The sequence below is a fragment of the Chiloscyllium plagiosum genome, chromosome 34 (assembly GCF_004010195.1).
Source record: "Chiloscyllium plagiosum isolate BGI_BamShark_2017 chromosome 34, ASM401019v2, whole genome shotgun sequence".
Taxonomy (NCBI): Eukaryota; Metazoa; Chordata; class Chondrichthyes; order Orectolobiformes; family Hemiscylliidae; genus Chiloscyllium; species Chiloscyllium plagiosum.
In genome coordinates this window covers 39867932-39888555 of record NC_057743.1, presented here as the reverse complement: position 1 = coordinate 39888555, position 20624 = coordinate 39867932, and the positions used below count along the sequence as shown (strand labels likewise).

Here is a 20624-nt window from a genome sequence, read left to right as displayed (position 1 = left end):
TGCCTCACCGTTATAGTCAAGATTAGAGTAGTGCTGGAAAAGCACAGCAGGTCAGGCAGCATCCAATAAGCAGGAAGATCGTCGTTTTATGGCAAAATCCCTAAATCAGGAATGAGGCCTCATTCGTGATGAAGGGCTTTCACCCAAAACGTCGATTTTCCTGCTCCTCAGATGTTGCCTGACCTGCTGTGCTTTTCCAGCACTACTCTAATCTTGACTCTAATCTCCAGCATCTACAGTACCCACTTTTGCCTCACCGTTATCGTGTTTGTACTCAAAACGTGATGCAGCTTGATGGACAAGATGTTACCAATTTGAATGACAGGTAGCAAGCCCCTTCCAGTCATTAATGTCAATGCCACTTCAGAACATCTTTGTAGAGCTTTCCGTATCCTCCCCAGAAGGCTTGCTATTTTGGAGTTGAGAAAGCAGGGCTTGGTGGGTGCTGTATTCTCCAGATTCAATAAGAAGACTATTGAAGAAACACTAGTGTCTTTTTTGAAACCAGCTCTACAAGATACGAAACAAAACTCCCACAAAACCTGGCACAATACACTGCCTCCGGTGACAGAAAACCATCATCTCCACCGAGGCCTGGAGATTGCGTGCACTGAAAGTGACTGAAATTGGAACATGTGAGCTGAGTCACTAGGAAACGTGAGTTGAGTTTGATTATGACTGAAGGTAATTGCATAGAGATAGAACAAAATTACTCATGAGTTGAAAGTATTTATAAGGACATATACTGGTGGGTAGCAGCAGCAAAAACATTCAATATGAAAAATAAACTTGACAAAAACAACAGAAGCCAGCTGAAAGCAATGTTGCTCTCGGATCAAATCATCAATACGTAATAACTCAGAAATGAAGGCTCTTCTGCACAACATTTCACTTTGGTGTACAGAGTACATATGGCACTAATAAGAGCTTTTTACAACTGGATTTAGCAAAGACCCCATCTGATTATGAAATGTGCTTTTAAAATAAGATTAAAAGTATTGGCTTTCTACATGTCTGGAGTATTATTGAAGATCTGTATGTATTACAGAACAGATTAGATTTAAAAGAAAAATGATAAGTCACTGGCAAAATATTTTAAAACAGCAAGCATTCACTGATCCCTTTAAAGAACAACATTAGTCTGTACCGAGAGATGAACTGGACGGGTAAATGTTTGGAGCCCAACTGGACTGTCACATACATTGAAATGCTGGTTTTGATCCTTCTGTATCCTGTGTTATTCAAACTGCTCACCCTAATATATATCTTCTGCATTATATTCAGAAACGTATATGGTAAATTGACAGTTTCAACTCCGATAGATTGAGTTGGACTTGTAAAGCACCTCCCCAGTGTGGTGTTTTACAAAGATATACAATTACTGTGATACAAAGATAAACAAGTCACAAAAGGATCACAGGTATTAGATCACAATTATTCCTCTAGCCTTTCAGACATTTATAGTATTTCCTGAAAATAATATACTTGACAAAAATCAGCAGATTGCAATTATTTGAAATATCTGCCAATGTATAGTTTTGAAGCATGGAGTTCAGCACTAAGAGCATATGTTGACATAGACAAAACTAATAACACATTATGAAATATTCCGTACATTTAAAGCATTGGCTTTTTACAATTCAAGTGCACTATGTGGATGGTCAACCCAAAACATTAGATTTGTTTCTCTCTCCATATATTTCGCTTGATCCTTTGAGTATTTCTAGAATTTTGTGTTTTAATTTTAACAGTTTCCTATAAATTGCTACAGATAATATTTAAGGCTGTGATAAATGGAATGGAATGTTTTGGAATTGATTTCCACCTGTTTTGGGCCCTAAATCCTACAGTGCAGACAACGTAAGGCACAAGCCTTAACCGGCCAAGAGGCAAACCAGCATCCAGTTTGCGGCAAGCGAGTGATCACTTGAAGGTTTTCTTGCAGACATTGAAGTTCACTTCAGTTTTTGTATCAGTTGTGCTTTTTTGTTCCTTGCATCATTACCATATCAATAGATCTCCCAGTGGAAACCCTCTAAGCTAATGACCCACAAACAGATGCCAGGAAGCCTGGGTTCCTCAGTGGAGCTCTGTGCATTCTTATCAGGATGCACAAATCTGGATTTGCAGTAAGTAGTGAAATTACCATACTTGAGCAGATGATCAAAGCATCCACAATGCACAAAGAGGGGCATCTTTATTGCCAGATGTAACACAGATACAATGAATAATTATGATAATAGTGCATTGCTGAAACAAAACGCTGCAACAGACATCACAACAGCCTCCAATTAACAAGAATTGTGATTATTAATAGACAGAACTAAAACTGTTCTCACTTTCAAAATCACTGAATAAAACAGGTTCCCAAAAAAAAATCTCCTTTTTTTTCTCTCTCTTCCCCCACTCCCTCCACAACCCCTCCCCATCTCCAACAGGTCTGGTTGCAGTAATTGACAAACACCAAAATGGGATCACAACGAAAAAGTGTTTAGAAAACATAGATGTAAAGTGTCCTATTTATCTAACATACTGCTGGTATTGTTAGGCAACATCCTGTTTGTTAAATGAACAGCAGTTAAGACACACATTTGGATAGAAGCGTGTCCACAGATGAATGGAAAATATGACAAAATCAAACGAATGATTCTGGCTGTGTCTGGTGATTCATTTGATGTTGTTATGAACTGAGAAGAATGTACTTTAATCCTAAATAAAACAGTCTTGACTGAAAATATTTTTAACTCATTCAGCACAAGGGTCTTTTCTGTTTTCTCCTACAAAATATGGTAGCATTTGGTTACAACAAAGATTCAATTTGTCTTTCAGAATGGAGCTGAATAATTACCTAACATTATGTGGACGATGATGAAAGACGAGGTAAGTGACTAACTGCATAACTCTCTCAGAGCACAGGAACTGATATGATGGGCCAAATGGGCTCTGTTTGTGCTGCAACTGATTCCAGAAGACTTAATCAAAAGTTGCAACCATTACTGCAATTATCTTTGGGGCTGAATTCTCACTCTAGGTCAGCAACCTGAAGTGATGCCTGCTCACCCAATACTCCGGCTACAACATAAAGCATTCCTGGTGAAAGGCTTATGCTCAAAACATCGATTCTCCTGCTCCTCGGATACTGCCTGACCTGCTGTGCTTTTCCAGCTTCACACTTTCCGACTGCACCATAAAGCAGCTGAAGACAGTCCGAGGTCTGTTCAAGGGAGCAGGTGGTGGTGAGTGACAACTGAAGATTTTGTGAAGCCAACTAAGTTATTGGGAAACCAACAATAAGATCCAAAACAGAAACAATTGTTCTAAAGGGTCACCACACCTGGCAAATTAATTCTGCTTTCTCTCCACACCAATGCTTTCAGACTTGAGTTTTCCCAGCTCCTTCTGTTTTTGTTTCTATTTTCCAGCTTTCATAGTTCTTTGGGCTTTTCTAACAATGAGACCTACTGATTGACTGGCTGCATGCATTGTCGAATAAGCAAGTCAATTACATTAATCTGAAAGCTCAGTATTAAATTCTGCAGTTGCCAGCTTTAAGCAGGGTTCTTTCATGGGTTGGAGTGATAGAGCAGCTCAGTTAAGAACAGCCGAAACTGGATCTTTATTAAGTGCCTCAGATAGGCCTTTTTGTGTTAGGAGCAGATTAGACAACTTAATGTGATTTAGCACTTGAGACTAAATTTACAATAGGGTGCAGGAAGGGAAAGAAGTGTTTTGTTGCTTTTACCTAAACTTACCAGGAATTGCTCAACTATGTGGAGAGGCAGCTAATCAATTGGTGAGAGTCTGGCAAGTGAGTAAGATTTAATCTAAGGCTCATAATTCGATACTGTGAATGGCAGGAGAGCAGGAGAGAACAAAACGCACAGATTGAGAGGACTATCTGCAGTGAGACCAGAGTCAGAATGATGTCACAAACCACAAAGTGTTATGATTGCAGAGAAAGCAGCTGATTGGTGTAAAAGCCTAACCTTTAAAGTAAAAGTAAGGCCTTTATGTTTAGATCCCCTGATACTTTTAACAAAAAAGAAAAAAGTAACCAGAGTAAGATTGGTATTGGTGCAAAAAAAAATTAACTATAATAAAGTGCAACGAGTGCGAATATAAGAGTAAATAACTATAAACTGAATAAAATATAATAGTGAGGGCAGGTTGGGTGATGCTTTGCTGCTATAGCATGTGGGTGGTGTTGTATATCAAGGTGATCCAGACAGAATATATATATAGCAAATACTTGCAGCTTGAACTAGTTTGAAGAGCTGGAATCTGAATTGCAAACATTGCACCACATCTTGGAGGGGATATCAGTCACACACCTTAAATTTAAGAGCTGGGGATTGCACAAGGAAGGCAAGCGAATCAGAACAAAATAGCAGAAGGAGATAGTATAATTAGGGCATGGATACAATTTTCTGAAATCCCAAAAGCAATGTTTGTCTGTCAAGTGCTAGGGTTAAAAACACCTCCTTGGAGGGGAGGGATCCATCTCTCATTGGACATGTTGATACCAACGATATTAATGGGATTAGACAAGCGGTGGATTATAATGTGGGAAAATGTTAGGTTATGCACTTTTGGCACAACCTGATAAGTGCTAAATTGGTGTAGACAGGTTGTTTTCCCTTGTGGGAAAGTTTAGCACCAGAGAGCATAATCTTAGAGAAACAGGCCATCCATTTAGGACACAGATAAGGATGAATTTCCTCTCTCAAAGGATAGTCAATCTGTGACATTCTTTATAACCAAGAGCTTTTCAGGTTGGATGCTAAGTGTATTCAAGACGGAGTTAGAGAGATTTGAATTAATAACAGAATCATGGGTTATGGGAAAAGTGAAGTTGAGGTGTATCAAATCAGCCATGACCTCACTGAATGGTGGATCAGACTCAATAGGCTGAATGGCCTACAGCTGGCATTATATCCAGGGGTCTGATGCTGAAAGTTTTTTTTACAGTTGGAAAAAAAGTTAATAAGCAGAACCTCCAAGATAATAATCTGACAGAGGGTAGGTAAAGTCAAGGAGGTTGAGTTTGAGCATGACACAAAGACTGGTGTGACAGAACTGAGTTGCTGTTTATGGGACACTGGCATGAGTAAGGGAGTTCACGGGAACAGTTGTGGTGGGACAGGCTTCAGTCGAACCACGTTGGCACCAGTGTCCTGGCAAATCAAATAACTCGGACTGTTGAGTAGGCTTTAAGGGAAATGGGAGAGGGTGTGGAAGAGGAGGAAAAGAGAGATGTTCCTGGAGAGCAGATGTGCAGGCTTATAAAGAAAAATCATCTGGCTGCATTGCAGGGCAGGATACCCAGCATGGGACAGGAAGAAACAGTGTACAAACATAAAAAACAAAACATTAAAAAGAGTCAAAGGAAAGAACATCAAAGCAAAGTTAACGGCGCTTTACTTAAACGTAGTGCTCAGAACAAAATGACAAACGGAAGTTAATGAGTATGATCTAATTGTAATGTGGAGACACTGGTTACAGGAAGATTAAATCTAGAAACTAAATATTCAGAGTATGCGACTTTTTGAAAAGGATAATCAGGAGGGAAAGGGTTATGCAGTACTTTAGTCAGTACAATAGCAAGAAATGATCTTGGATGAGATGACATTGAATCCATAAGGGTGGAGGTTAGAATAAGTAAAAAGGGAAAACACCATTGGTAGGTGTATACAATAGCTCCCTTAACTGTAGGTATACTGTGAGACAGAATAAATCAGGAGATAATAAAGGGATCATATAAAAAACAATAAATTTAACAAAGGAGACTTCACATAGATTGGGAAAATCAAAATGGCAGAGACAGCCATTAAGAACAATTATAGAATGGATTCAGGATAGTTTGAGAAAATGTGTTGTGGATCCAATATGGATCAGGTTATTTTGGACCTGGTAGTATTTAATCAGGCAAGTTTCATGAATGATCTCAGTATAAAAAAACCCTTAGTAAATTGTGACAATAATATGGTAGAATTTAGCATGAAGTTTGAGAATGTGGAACTTGGTTTGGAAGTAACTGTGCTGAACTTACAAAAGGGTCAGTTCAAAAGAATGAGGACAGAGTTGGCTGGAGTAGACTGCGAAAGGCATTTAGCAGAAAAGATAGTTAATGAACAATGGTAGGTGTTTAAGAAAATTGTTCATTGTAAGAGGTAATTTCGGTTTAAACTTTAAGATGTGCCTGGACCACTTGGCTGGAGTAGACTGCGAAAGGCATTTAGCAGAAAAGATAGTTAATGAACAATGGTAGGTGTTTAAGAAAATTGTTCATGAAGAATTCTGGGTAATCCAAGATGGAGGACAGGATAAATTGTGGCTGGAAGAGCTGTTCCTTTTTGGAGGTGATTTCCTGAACTCCAGGAGCAGCAATTACTGTTTTATATGATGTTGCATTGTTTTGGAATTTTGGGGAAAAAAGATCAAAACAACAGCATTTTTAAAAGGAGAAAGACAGACAAAAGGCAGTGACATGGTCAGTGAGGGAGAGAGATTAAAAAACCGACACCCTAACTGAACACAGTGAATCTGAACAGTTATTGCTTTTGCTGTTTGAATTCATATATCTCTGGAAATCAGACTGCGTCTAGGAAAAATTATTAAACTACAAAATTCACAGCTGACCTTGGAAGAACTTGTGTGGGAGAGGTCACAGCACAGAAAGAGTTTTTAAGTGTAACCTTGCTGTAAATCCACAGTTGGAAATGTGTTGCTGGAAAAGCGCAGCAGGTCAGGCAGCATCCAGGGAACAGGAGAATCGACGTTTCGGGCATAAGCCCTTCTTCAGGAATCCACAGTAGTGAGTGGAGTTGATTATGCGTTTATTGAGATCTGACTCTTGACTAAATTTTAAAAACATAAACCGAAGTACTAAGTTAACCTGCAGAACTGTCTTTTTTAAAAGAGCAAAAAGACAGCGCTATTTTGGGGGTCTGTAGATTGTGAAGGAGCAAAGATGGCCTTTAAGTAGAGTGATATGCTCTTCCTGTTGGGATGTGGGAGTTTAGGGAGAGTTTCCATGTTACTGATGATTATGTCTAGAGGAACTGTCTTTGGTTGCGAATCCTGTCAGATTGCATCAGAGTGGCAGTTGGAGGCAATGAGGAATTTACAAGAGCTACGGGAAGTGATGGATAGCAAATATAGGAAGGGAGAAAAGCTGCAGATACAGAGTCAGGTAGATGGGCTAACTCCAGGAAAAGAAGGAGGGGTAGGCAGGTAGTGTGGCTATCCCCATTTTAAGCAAGTATGCTGTTTTGGAAAATGTAGGGGGTGATGGACTGTCAGGAGAATGGAGCAGGAACAGCCAGGTTTCTGGTATCAAGACAGGCTATAATGTAATGTGATCTAATGTCAGAGACACAGACAGACATTTCTGCGGCTGGCAGTGAAAAACAAGAATGGTGTGTTATTTTTCTGGTGCCAGGATCAAGGATGTCACCGAGATGGTGCAGAATGTTCTCAAATGGGAGAGGGACCAGCAGGAGGTCATTGTACACATTGGAACCAATGACATAGGAAGGGAAAGGTTGAAACTCTGAAGGGAGAATGTAGAAAGTTAGGCAGAATTTAAGAAAAGGTCTCCAGGGGTAGTAGTATTTGAATTATTCCCGGTGCTACGAGCTAGTGAGAGTAGGAATAGGAGGATGGAGCAGATGAATGCATGGCTGAGGAGCTGGTACATGGGAGAAGGGTTCACGTTTTTGGATTATTAGAATCTCTTCTGGGGTAGAAGTGATCTGTACAAGAAGGATAGATTGCACCTGATTTGGAAGGGGACTAATATACTGGCAGGGAGATTTGCTAAAGCTGCTCAGGAGGATTTAAACTAGTCAGGTGTTGGCGGTTGGGGGTGACGGGGGGAACCCAGGGAGATAGTGATGAAAGAGATCAATCTGAGACTGGTACAGTCGGGAATGGGAGTGAGAACAAGGTAGCACTGATAAATTAAACTGCATTTACTTCAATGCAAGAGACGTAACAGGGAAGGCAGATGAACTCAGGACATGGTTAGGAACATGAGACTGGAATATCAAAGCAATTACAGAAACGTGGCTCAGGGATGGACAGGACTGGCACCTTAATATGAAAAATAATATTCTTGGGGATTTGACACATCCCGGTGCTACGAGCTAGTGAGAGTAGGAATAGGAGGATGGAGCAGATGAATGCATGGCTGAGGAGCTGGTACATGGGAGAAGGGTTCACGTTTTTGGATTATTAGAATCTCTTCTGGGGTAGAAGTGACCTGTACAAGGAGGACAGATTGCACCTGATTTGGAAGGGGACTAATATACTGGCAGGGAGATTTGCTAAAGCTGCTCAGGAGGATTTAAACTAGTCAGGTGTTGGCGGTTGGGGGTGACGGGGGGAACCCAGGGAGATAGTGAGAAAAGAGATCAATCTGAGACTGGTACAGTCGGGAATTGGAGTGAGTCAAACAGTCAGGGCAGGCAGGGACAAAGCAGAGAACAAGGTAGCACTGATAAATTAAACTGCATTTACTTCAATGCAAGAGATGTAACAGGGAAGGCAGATGAACTCAAGACATGGTTAGGAACATGAGACTGAAATATCAAAGCAATTACAGAAACGTGGCTCAGGGATGGACAGGACTGGCACCTTAATATGAAAAATAATATTCTTGGGGATTTGACACAATCTATTTTCCTTTGTGGGCAAGTTTAGGACCAGATGGCAAACTCCAGAGTAATTAGCTGCATAATTAAGACACAATTGAGGAGAGAATTCTTAAGAGGATAGTGTACCTGTGGAACTCTGGTAGAAACCTGTTGAGGCTGGGTCATTAAAGGACTTCAAGGCCGACAGGGATGACATTTTAATCAGTAAACAAATAGAGGGTTATGAAAGGTGGAGCAGACACAATGGACTGAATGGTTGACTTTGGCTCCTGTGTGTTATGGTATTATGATTATTGGTGAAAAATATGGATCAAAGGCAGAAGATATAATAGAAGATAAATGAAGACTTGAAACCAAGACCTAAAATTTGACAGGTATTTGACAAAGAAATTTCATGCTAATCAGTCTAAAATATCACACATAGGAAATTAAAACAGAAGCATTATTATACAGTAAGTGGAACTGAATTTGTACAGAGATAGATAAGGATCAGTGCATCTCAGAGAAAGACTATGTAAGAATTTACATGAATTGTATGACAGAATGAATTGTATGCTACTGAGAGCAATTTACTATCAGAGAATAAGGATTACATGCCCATAACCCCACACGTACACAAGTAAACTGAGATCTGGTGAATAAAATACTTGAATTATACCTCCCAAAACTCTACTTTTGAATCTTACTATGCACATTCAAGAAAAATCAGAACTCAGCACTCAAGTGACATCACTAGAAGCACATATTACATTTGATTTCTAACATTATGCGTCCCAATAAGATTAACAGTTTTGCATATTTCTCCAATTCTTAAAACAAGTATGAGAAATAATTTTGAGCATATCAAAGTCCATTTGTGTTCTCTTGACTAATTAGGACTATTTATTACCTAAAACAATTAAATGCTCTTTAAATAAATTATATTTCTACCTCTTTAATTAAAACTTCAGCTACTTCTTTGTGGTTGTTCAGGGCTGCAAGATGGAGGGCTGCAAAACCATCTTCCTTCTTTACATCCACCAGCTGCCGAGCTCTGGCTAGTATCTTCTCTGTGGCTCTGTGGAGAAACATTCAATGATATTAATAACAATGTTAATCTGAGGGGAATACAAACCCAAAAATAAATAACTGCAGTATTCTAGTATTAAAGTGAAAGGGTTCAATTTCAAAGTGCCCAAACAGAAAATGAGTTGTGTAAATCATGATTCAAGATCTATAAAAAGTCTGATTAAAGTTAAAAGATCCATTTATAAAATATTAACTGGAATTAAAACATTTTATTTTCTTTAAATAGTAATATTGCTCTTACTCTTTATCAACGTTTAAGACTTTAATATGTCAAAAGCAGCTAGTAAAGATTTATACATCAGTAACTCTTCTGAATGATCTAACCCTCAAGGCTTTTCTTCATTCATTCATGGGCGTGGGCGTTGTTGACTTGCCAGCATTTACTGCTTGTCCCTAATTGCCCCAAGTAGTGATTGAAAGGAGGTCAGCCAGGTGGACCTCACAGAATAGGAGTTCCCTCATTGAGGCTATTAATTTGGTCCAATCAATCAGGGTGCCCTGCCTGACATAAGAACAGGAGGCTCTTGCCCTTTGATGAGAAGGGCACTGCTTGTCACTGGCCACTCAGGTGCTTCCTGGTGGTGGAAATTTGAATAAAGATTCGTACACCTTGTGTCTTTCACTGTGTCTCACATCTGCACACACACATGGGTGCTGGGGAAAAAATTAAAAAAAAGAAAAATAACAGGGGTGTCAGGGTTCTGCTCACTCAGAGGTCGCTCTGAGGGAGCTGGACGTGCGTGCGTGCAAGGACTCTTCTTGACTGTGTCAGAGGAGAAGGGGATTGTCTGTCTCTGGACCTGCTGCCCATATCCAGTGAGCTCTGAGAGAAGGAAGGAGGAAGAACGAAGAAAAAAAAGAACAGGAGTGTCAGCTGGCTCGGAGGAAACTACTTCAGTGTCAAAGAGTGAAGGACTCTGCTCTTTTAAGAGAAGAGGAGACTGATTTTTGTTGGTGTCCTTGCATTAAAAAAAAGAAAAGAATAGGAGAGTCAGACACTCTGTTTACTCTGAGAACCAGCTCTGAGGGAGCTGGACCAGTGTCATGGACTCTCTACGTGTAAATAAAGTGTGACTTAGTGACAGGATACCAGCCTCTGTGGTATTATTTCACTCAAGGAGGTAGTGAACTACTTTCCTGAACTGCTGTAGTCCATGTGCTGTAGGTGGACACAAATTGCATTAGGGAGGGAATTCCAAGATTAATGATTCAGCGACACTGAAGGTACAGCAATGTATTTCAAGTCAGAATGGTGAGTGGCTTGAGGGGAACTTGCATGGGATGACGTTCCTACATATCTGCTGCCTTTGTCCTTCTCAGTGGAAATGGTTGTAGGTTTGGAAGGTGCTGTCTGAGAATCGTCAAATTTTTTGCATCTTGCACAATGTATAGCATGCTGTTACTGAGCATCTGTGGTGGACAGAGTGGATGTGGTGCCAACACTTCCATAGTTGTAGACTCCTAGTTCAAATCAAATGTCAGTAGTTACTTTAACATTGAAGCCTTTCTCCCCTCAACTTTCACTATCCCAGAAGTTCATCTCATTGTTAGTGGAGTCCTTCAACTGACAGTTTTAAAACTCGTTTATCCAATATCCCAAATTTCAGCTGAATTCTGATGGATAGAGATAGTCCTTGCTTCAAAGCCAGATTGTTCTAAAACTAAACTGTTGCTCAAGACCAGAGCCAACCCTCAGTCTAAACTCACTTATATTTAACTTCTTGGGTGACCCTTTGCTGTCTCTCAGCCAAATCACTGAGTCATTGATCAGTTATTGGAAGGCAGGTGCTTTATTAAAAATGGTCTCCAATTGAAACTTACTTTTTAAAAGTGTCAATCACGATAGAACATGGGTAATTTCCCCAAAACCACATGGTCCAAACAACAAATTAGGGTAATGACTAGTTAATCTTTTCAGAGGTACTAATCCCAGAATCCATGTTAGCCAGGGCACAGGAGCAAGGTACATGTATGGAACAAGCTGCCAGAGGAAGTGGAGGAGGCTGGTACAATTGCAACATTTAAAAGACATTTGGATGGGTATATGAATAGGAAGGATTTGGAGGGATATGGGCCGGGTGCTGGCAGGTGGGACTAGATTGGGTTTGGATATCTGGTCGACATAGACAGGTTGGACCGAAGGGTCTGTTTCCATGCTCTACATCACTATGACTCTATGACTCTTAATGCCACTTCTGTGAAATAATTTTTGTTAAAAATCACAAATCTTTGATTAAAATATACATTTTACAATTTGCTTAGGTTTTCCTCATGTGAAAGAGAGAATGGCAGTTTCCACCGATTGTCAATAAAAGGCAGAATAAATTCTAATAGGAAGGTGTGAGTAGTTACACTTTGAAGGCAAATTCTAATACTGACAACTGAAGCTAATAACAGAATGAAGGATAAGAATATCCAAAAACTGTAGTCCAGACCACAGATATCATTATGAATATCAAAAAAACTGCAGTAGCTTATGCCATATGAATACAATTTTCAAAATAATTTTCACATTTTTGCACAAAATAACTTTCAATATTGTCTAAGTTTAAAAGATTGAATCATGACGAGATCAGTGACATAACATTTTAAAATAGCACCTTTTGGCATGATGTGGCTGAAAGGTGCATGGAGGTACCTGCCAGTAAAGAGAGCACATGGCATGTTGGCCTTCATAGCGAGAGGATTGGAGTACTGTACAGGTATGTCTTGCTGCATGCCCTCAGTGAGACTACACCTGAAGTACCGTAGTATCCTTATGGGAGGAAGAATATTCTGGCTATGGAGGGAGTGCAACAAAGTATGGCAGACTGATTCCTCGAAGGGCAGGACTGATGGTCTATGCTCTATGTATGAAGAGAGACTGGATTGGTCAGGATATATTCACTGGAGTTTAAAAGAATGTCCGGGATCTCATAAACATAAAAAAATTCTAACAGGAACAGACAAGGTAAACAACGGAAGGATGGTCTGGGGAGACCAGAACCAAGAGTCGCAATCTAAGGATGTGGCATAGTTCCATCAGGACAGAGATGAAGACAAGTTTCCCCACTTAAGAATGGAGAGTCTATGGCAGAAAATGCCACAGAATGCAGTTGAGGCTAATACATTAAGAGGTTTTTTGAGGAGGAGGTAGATGTAGTTCTTAGAGCTAAAGGGATCAAAGGATATGGCAAGAAAGCAGGAGCAGGGGACTGAGGTGGATGATTAACCACGATCATAGCCAATGGTGGGGCAGTCCCGAAGGCCTGAATGGCCTATTCTGACTCCTATTTTCTACGTTTCTATGCAACAAAAACTTAAAGCCTAAAACTCAATTAACATTTGCAACTATTGCATTTTGAGAATAAAATGAATTCTATCTGGATTGCACATGTTCTATGAAAGGTTTTAGGATTAGTGCTGTCAAATTCCCTGCACTATATATTGCAGGTTTTTTAGCAAAATCAGTTTGCAATAAATCAGTTATTCTGCGAGTTCTTACAGTTTATTGCCTTTCAAGGCTGCATGGTGAAGCAAGTTGAAGCCACGATTATTTTGCTGAGTGAAGTCAATGTTTGTCACTTCTGTCAGGATTTCAATGACATCTCTGTAGTCTTTTGCAATTCCATCATGTAAAGGCGTATCTCCATATGAATCCTGGAAAGAGCAATAAAAATGTCAAGAATAGGTTCACTAAATTTGCATATGAAGTTGTTTGAAAGAATGCGATTTTTTTTGAGAAGATTTGTAGCTCAGGTTGAGGTTCAGGCTGTAAGTTTGCTCACTGAGCTGGTAGGTTTGTTCTCAGACGTTCTGTCACCATGCTAGGTAACATCATCAGTGAGCCTCTGGTGAAGTGCTGGTGTCCTGTCCCACTTTCTATTTGCGTGTCTTGGTCTGTTACGATGGGTGATATACTTTCCAGTTCTTTCTCAGAGGTTGGTAAATGGGGTCCAAATTGATGTGTTTGATGGAGTTCTGGTTTGAATGCCGGCCTCTCGGAATTCCCGTGTGTTTCTTTGTTTAGCCCGTCCTTGGATAGATATGTTGTCCCAGTTAAAGTGGGGTCCTTCTTCGTCTGTATGTAAGAACACTAGTGATAGTTGGTCGTGTCCTTTGGTGACTAGTTGGTGCTCATGTATCCTGGTGGCTAGTTTCCTGCCAGTCTGTCCAATGTAGTGTTTGTTGCAGTCCTGGCAGGGTATTTTATATATGATGTTTGTTTTGCCGGAAATGATATCACCCATAGTAACAGACCAAAACACACAAATAGCAAGTGGGACAGAACACCAACGTTTCACTGGAGGCTGACTGATGATGTTACCTAACATGGTGACAAAACGGAGAACAAACCTACCAACTCAGCGAGCAAACTTACAACCTGATTCAAAGAATGTCAATGGCTAGCCTTTTGCACTCTCTTAATAGGAATTGTGTGTTGATATTACACAATCTTGCTAGTCACAGGCCAATGTTTCCATAATTATTCATACATTTGTCAGGAATACATAGATGGAACACTTGATGTACATTGTAAACTAAAAAACTAACGAAGTGGAGGTGCCGGTGTTGGACTGAGTTGACAAAGTCAGAAGTCACACATCACCAACAGGTTTATAGGCCAACAGGTGTATTTGAAATCACAAGCTTTCGGAGTGCTGCCCCTTCATCAAGTAAAGTCAGTTTTAAAAATGAACATGTGAACAGTTTTACATTTTTAATTGTATTGATATGAACATCTAAGGCACTTTAGCCCAGATAGAGCCTTTCAGTAATGGAAGCTTGTTGATTAATTGATCGATTAATGTTTGAAACATAATGAAAAGAATGGGGATTGTATTGAAAAACTATTCAATATGGCTGATCACCACTTCAAATGGTTTTTTTCCCTCCATGTTTTCACTTTCTGCATTGACCAAAGCTCTACTACAATCATATATAAATACTCAACAACTGCGCTTCTGCAACCTTCTGCAGTAGTGAACTCCAAAGATTCACCACCCTGAGTAAAAAAAGTTTCTCCACATCTTGGTTCAATGTGGCTTCACCCTGATTTTGAAATTTTGTCCCTTGTTTGTAGAATCCCGAACCAAAAGTATCATCTTACCTGCACATGTCCTGCATTTTCATTTAAATATCTTGTAGGTTTTAATGACATGAGTCCTCATTCTTTGAAAGTCAAGAGCATACAGGCTGCTTCCCCAAACTATCGTCACAGGACAGTCCTGTCATCCAGGGAATACATCTGGTCAACATTCGTTTCAGTCTCTCTATGGCAGTAATATTCTTCCAAAAGTAAGGGGTCCAAAACTTCACACAGAGTGATGTAATCACGACTCAGTACAATTGAGGAGAGACTTCACTACTCCTGTATTCAAGTGCTCTTGCAATAAAGACCAATATATTGTTAAGCCTTCTTAATTGCTTGCCATGCCTCATACTAACCTTCAGCATCTTATTAACAAGGTCTCCCAAGTCCCTCTGCATATCAACACTTTCTAATCTCTCAATACTGCACATACGTTCCTCCTCACAAAGCAGTTAACAACACATTGTTTCAATTTATATTTCATCTGTCATCGACTCTCAAAGTCCATCCAATCCTCTAGTAGCTGCCTTGTATCTTCCTCATAGCACACACTCCTATCTAGCTTTGGGTCATCTGCAAACTCAAATATTACATTTTGTCACCATGTATATAGTAATAGCTGGTGCCCCAAGTACTGATCCTTGTTGTATCCTATTAATCACAGCGTGCCAATGTGAGAACTACACATTTATTCCAACTCTGTCTAATTAGTCAATCCTTAATCCATGGCAGTCCATTACTTCCATGCTTTCAACCTCCTGTGGGAGACTTTATCAAAGGCCTTCTGAACAGGCAAGTGTGCCACATCTATAGATCTCCTTTTATCAATTCTGTTAATTACAGCCTCAAAAAAGTTTGATCACATTTGTTAAACACGATTTCCCATTCAAAAATCCATGCTGACAATGCTCAATCAGATCATTATGATCCATGTGTCTGTTTATCACATCGTTCTTAATAGGTGAGTATTTCCCCGACTATTAACGTGAGGCTAACAGGTCTGTAGTTCCCTGTTTTCTCTCTCCATCCCTTCTTCAATGAGTGACATCTGCTACCATCCAGCTCACAGGAACCACTGCATAACTCTAGAATTTCACAAGATGATCACCATCCCATCCACTATCCCCAGGGTTACCTCGTTCACTGCTTTGGGATGCAAAATATCAGATCCTAGGAATTTATCAACTTCAATCCCACTAACTGATGCAACCCACAATCTCCTTATTAATACCAATTTCCTTCAATCCCTCATTCTCCATTGTTCCTTGATCAATAGTTTTTTTTTAGCTAAACTTGTTATCTGCAAATATAGGCATATTTTTCAAATGATTACCTTAATTGGAGTAGGAAAACTGAACTTATTTTACAGCACTTAACTGTCAATCATTAATATTCCTTTGGGGAGGAAGCGTGCCATCCTTGCCTGGATTGGCCGAAATGTGACTCCAGATGCATACCACATGCTCTCTAAAATGACCTAGAAGCCAATTAGATTCCCTACAGTATGGAAACTCAAGGCCAATTAGGGATGGGCAACAAATGCTGGCCTTATCAGCAATGCCACTGTCCCATGAAAGGGTTTAAATGTTTCAGTTACCAACATGGGCTGGATACCATTTCTCACTGGTTGTTTTTAATGATGATACTTTATCATATAATTGTCATTACTCTTTGGACTTTTCCCCACTTTGCATGAACGCACCTCCATATATTTGGCCGTCAAATAAGCAGACAATCCTATTTCTTGCACTCTCAGCTTTTCTTCTCCCTAGACAAACAGCATTAAGTGAAACTACTTGTGACTTTCAGCTCACCTGCAGATTAACACTGCAATTATGCTCGCAAAGTGCACGCACAACTTCCGTGAAGCCCTTGTTTACTGCAATGTGCAGAGCAGAACATGTTGAAGCATTGAGCAGATTAACATTTGCACCTTTGCTTAGAAGCAGTCTCACCACCTCAGGCTGGTTTCTAAATAAAAAAAAGCAAAAGTTAGTGGCAGACATTGACCTGGTCACCCAGTTATTTCTACACATATTAATAGGAAGCAAGCTTGAAGGAGCTCCTTCGCAGTCCAATTGAGCACACCATGATTTTTAAAAATTATTCATAACTTTACAGTTAGTAGAAACAAAAAGGTTATCTTACTAGCTGCTAACTGGCACTGCATATGGACTGGGAGCAGCGCACTGTGCACTTGTAAGCAAACATAAACAGCACCCTGCTTTCCACAGCCAGGCAACATTTGAAAGGAGGTACTAATTTCCACTGGACGTAAAATATAATCTTAAATTAAATGGCCCAGGCTCACTACAACTTGCTGGTGACTGTAGCTTAAAATGAAATGGCTTTAATCAGGTAGTCACTCTTACGCCGAAGGTAAAAACATTTTCTTCACATCAAAGTTGTCAGAACCTTTGGAGGTAATCTCGTGAAAGCTGGGAATTTTATCAACAGCTCTGAACTCTTATTTCCTGGAGTTGAAAAATGAGGTTTTGAAACAAAGATGATATGATATCATCTTCATGTTACTGTGATTAAAAACACAAATAAAATTAATAATCAATTATTTACGAGTTTACCCCATGTTAATTGCACTTTGTGTACAGACTCAAAGGAAGTCAAGGAAGAGGTGTAGAGGATGCTGCTGACAATAACAACCACTACAAAATCTAATACAATAGTCATGATCATTTTTAGCAAATGTCACAGTTATGCACAGCCAGTTAGCAGCAGGTACATTTACACATATACATGCACTGGAGTGTACTAGCAGGTGGGAACACATGCTTAACATCTCTGCAACATTTTCTCCTCCAAAATAAAGGAGGGTTGGGGTTTGGCCCACAGTCCAAACATGGCAACTATACCAAACAAATACATCTAACTATTGTTAATGTGATAAGATACAGGTTTACAAAGCAAAACAAAGTTCAGAAGTAACTTTAAGACCTACTTACAGAAACTTTATTACAGTTTCTTAAATTAATTTCAACACTACTGTTCTAACAACTTTTAATAATTTGATACAGACATACAAATAACTGGAACTTTTAAAATTAGGATTAATTTTGATTTAACAAGCTACAAAGTTCACAACATTCCTCTTTCATGTTAAAAAAAAAGCCATTGCAAAATTTAAACATAGCAGAATGGAGGAAATTTGGCACAACTAATCATTATTCATTTTACATTGTGTTATTAAGTTTAATCATTTGGAAATCCAACCTAAAATAAAAACAAAGTGCAACAGAAACGCAGCAAGCCTGGCAGTATCTGTGGAGAGAGGAACGGAGTTAATGGCTTGAATCAGATGACTCTTTGCAACATTAACTCCATTTCTCTCTGCTGATGCTGGCAGAACTGGGGAGTTTCTTTAACAATTTGTGGTTTCATTTCCAAACTTCAGCCTCCACACCATTTTGCTTTAGGTGGAAAACCTTGCCTTTTGCTTTGAAAATTACAGCAGGGAATAGAAAATAGAGAACAAACATTATTTCTTGTCACAAAGGAGCTGTTTATTTAAAAAAAAACTGCTTTGTAGCATTCACTTTTCACACAGGTATAAGCGGTAAAACGTCCTCCTGCGCTCTCCACCATCACTAATGGTAGCCTTTAGCCAACTCGATTCATTCCATGTGACATCAAGAAACTGCAGAAGGCACTGGACACTGCAAAGGTTAAGGGCCTTGACAATAGCCAGCAACAGTATAGAAACCTTGCGTACCAGAACTAGCTATGCTGTGCCCAGCCAAGTTGTTCCAATGTAGTCACAACACTGGCACCTACCTGATAACGTGGAAAATTGGCCAGGTATGTTCTGTCACAAAAGGCAGGTCAAATCCAACCCGGCCAATTACTGCTTTTTCAGTCTACTCTTGATAACAAGCACTGATATTGCTATCAGTGGCACTTGCTCAGCAATAGTTTGCTTATTAAAGGTGCAGTTTGGGTTGTCCAGGGTCACTTCGCTCCTGACCTCAATATGGCCAGGGAGGAAGTGGGGGGGGGGGGGGAGGAGGGGGAATAAAAAGGTACAACTTTGAAAAAAAGAGCTAGAACTCTAGAACTGAGGTAAGAATGGCTGCATTTGACCAAGTTTGACATCAAGGATCCCTAGAGAAACTGCAGTCAATGTGAATTGTAAAAACAAACTCTCCACTGGTTGGAGTCACATCTTGTCCAATGGAAGATTATTGTGGCTCACGGACAGCAGTTGTCAAAGCTCCAGGACATTGCTGCATGAGTCCCTCAGAGATTCTCTAACCATCTTCAGCTGATGCATCATAAGATCTAAAGTGGGGGATTTTTGCTGATGATTGCACAAGGTTCAGCATCATTTGCAACTCCTCAGGAAAAATGTTGTTAAATTCAAAGAGTTCAGAAAGGATTCACAAGGACATTGCTGGGATTGGAGGGTTGTGCTATAGGGAGAAGCTAAACAAGCTAGGATTTTATTTTCCTGGAGCGTTGGAGGCTGAGAGGTGACTTTTTGCACAGAGAGTGATATGTATATAGAATTACAATGTTTAAAATGCATCTGAATGGGTACATAAATAGGAAGGGTTTAGAGGGGTATGGGCCAAATGCTGGCAAAAGGACTAGGTCAGATTAGGATGTCTGGTCAGCATGGAAGAATTAGACCGAAGGGTCTGTTTCCTGTATGACTCTATGGCTGATCCTCTATCGCAACACCTTTTGGCTGCTCACACTCCCTACCCCTTGAGACCTAGAAATCTACTTCTTTCTTAAAAATATTCAGTGTGCTGGCCTCCACAACATAACATGGGTGAAAATTCCATAGGCTGACCAACCTGCGAGTGAAAAAAATTCTCTTACCTCAGTCCTAAATAGTCTACCCCATATCATCACATTGTGAACCCTTGCTCTCCTAGAGTACACCAGCGAGGGGAAACATCATCCATTCTGTACAGTCCTGTCAGAGCTTCTAAATTTCAATGGGTTCTCTTGTAGTTCTTCCAGACTCTAGTGAACATGGGACAATTGACCCAATCTCTCCTCATACAATAACCTCTGCCATCCTAGCAAATCAGTCTAATGATCCTTCACTGCATTGCTTATCCTCTTAGGTAAGGCGACCAAAACTGCAAACAATACTGCTCACTCAGGAAAAGGAGAATATTGTAGAGTAGAGGAATGAGGTACGAGATTTTAGACTAGAAAGGATCGAGGTTAGTTACGAACAGGTGTTATCAATTCTAGAAGGAGTGAAAGTAGACAAGTCCCCTAGGCCGGATGGGATTTATCCGAGGATTCTCTGGGAAGCTAGGGAGGAGATAGCAGAGCCTTTAGCTTTGATATTTGAGTCGTCATTGTCTCCAGGTTTAGTACCAGAGGACTGGAGGATTGCAAATGTTGTGCCCTTGTTCAAGAAGGGCAGTAGAGATGACCCAGGTAATTATAGACCAGTGAGCCTTACTTCTGTTGTAGGAAAGGTTTTGGAAAAGGATTATAAGAGATAAGATTTATAATCATCTAGCAAGCAACAATTTGATCTCAGATAGTCAACATGGTTTCGTCAAGGGCAGGTCGTGTCTCACAAACCTCATTAAGTTTTTGAGAAGGTGACCAAGCATGTAGATGAGGGTAGGGCAGTTGACGTGGTATACATGGACTTCAGTAAAGCCTTTGATAAGGCTGTTGGAGAAAATGCAGAGGCATAGAATTGAGGGTAATTTAGTAGATTGGATTAGAAACTGGCTTTCTGAAAGAAGGCAGCGAGTGGTGGTTGATGGAAAATATTCAGCCTGGAGTCCAGTTACTAATGGTGTGCCACAAGGATCTGTTTTGGATCACTGCTGTTTGTC

At 40.0% G+C, this 20624-nt stretch overlaps 1 protein-coding gene across 9 annotated transcripts in view; it reads right to left on the bottom strand.

Moving 5' to 3' along the window:
- mib2 (MIB E3 ubiquitin protein ligase 2) overlaps nucleotides 1–20624 on the bottom strand; it is a 212291-nt gene that overhangs the window by 18082 nt on the left and 173585 nt on the right. For all 9 annotated transcript variants that reach the window (XM_043676270.1, XM_043676267.1, XM_043676262.1 and 6 more), the window contains 3 exons: nucleotides 16611–16767; nucleotides 13210–13364; nucleotides 9588–9714 (listed from right to left, as the gene is read on the bottom strand). In XM_043676270.1, the coding sequence (XP_043532205.1) occupies nucleotides 9588–9714; nucleotides 13210–13364; nucleotides 16611–16767 (439 nt within the window). The remainder of the gene's footprint in view (nucleotides 1–9587; nucleotides 9715–13209; nucleotides 13365–16610; nucleotides 16768–20624) is intronic.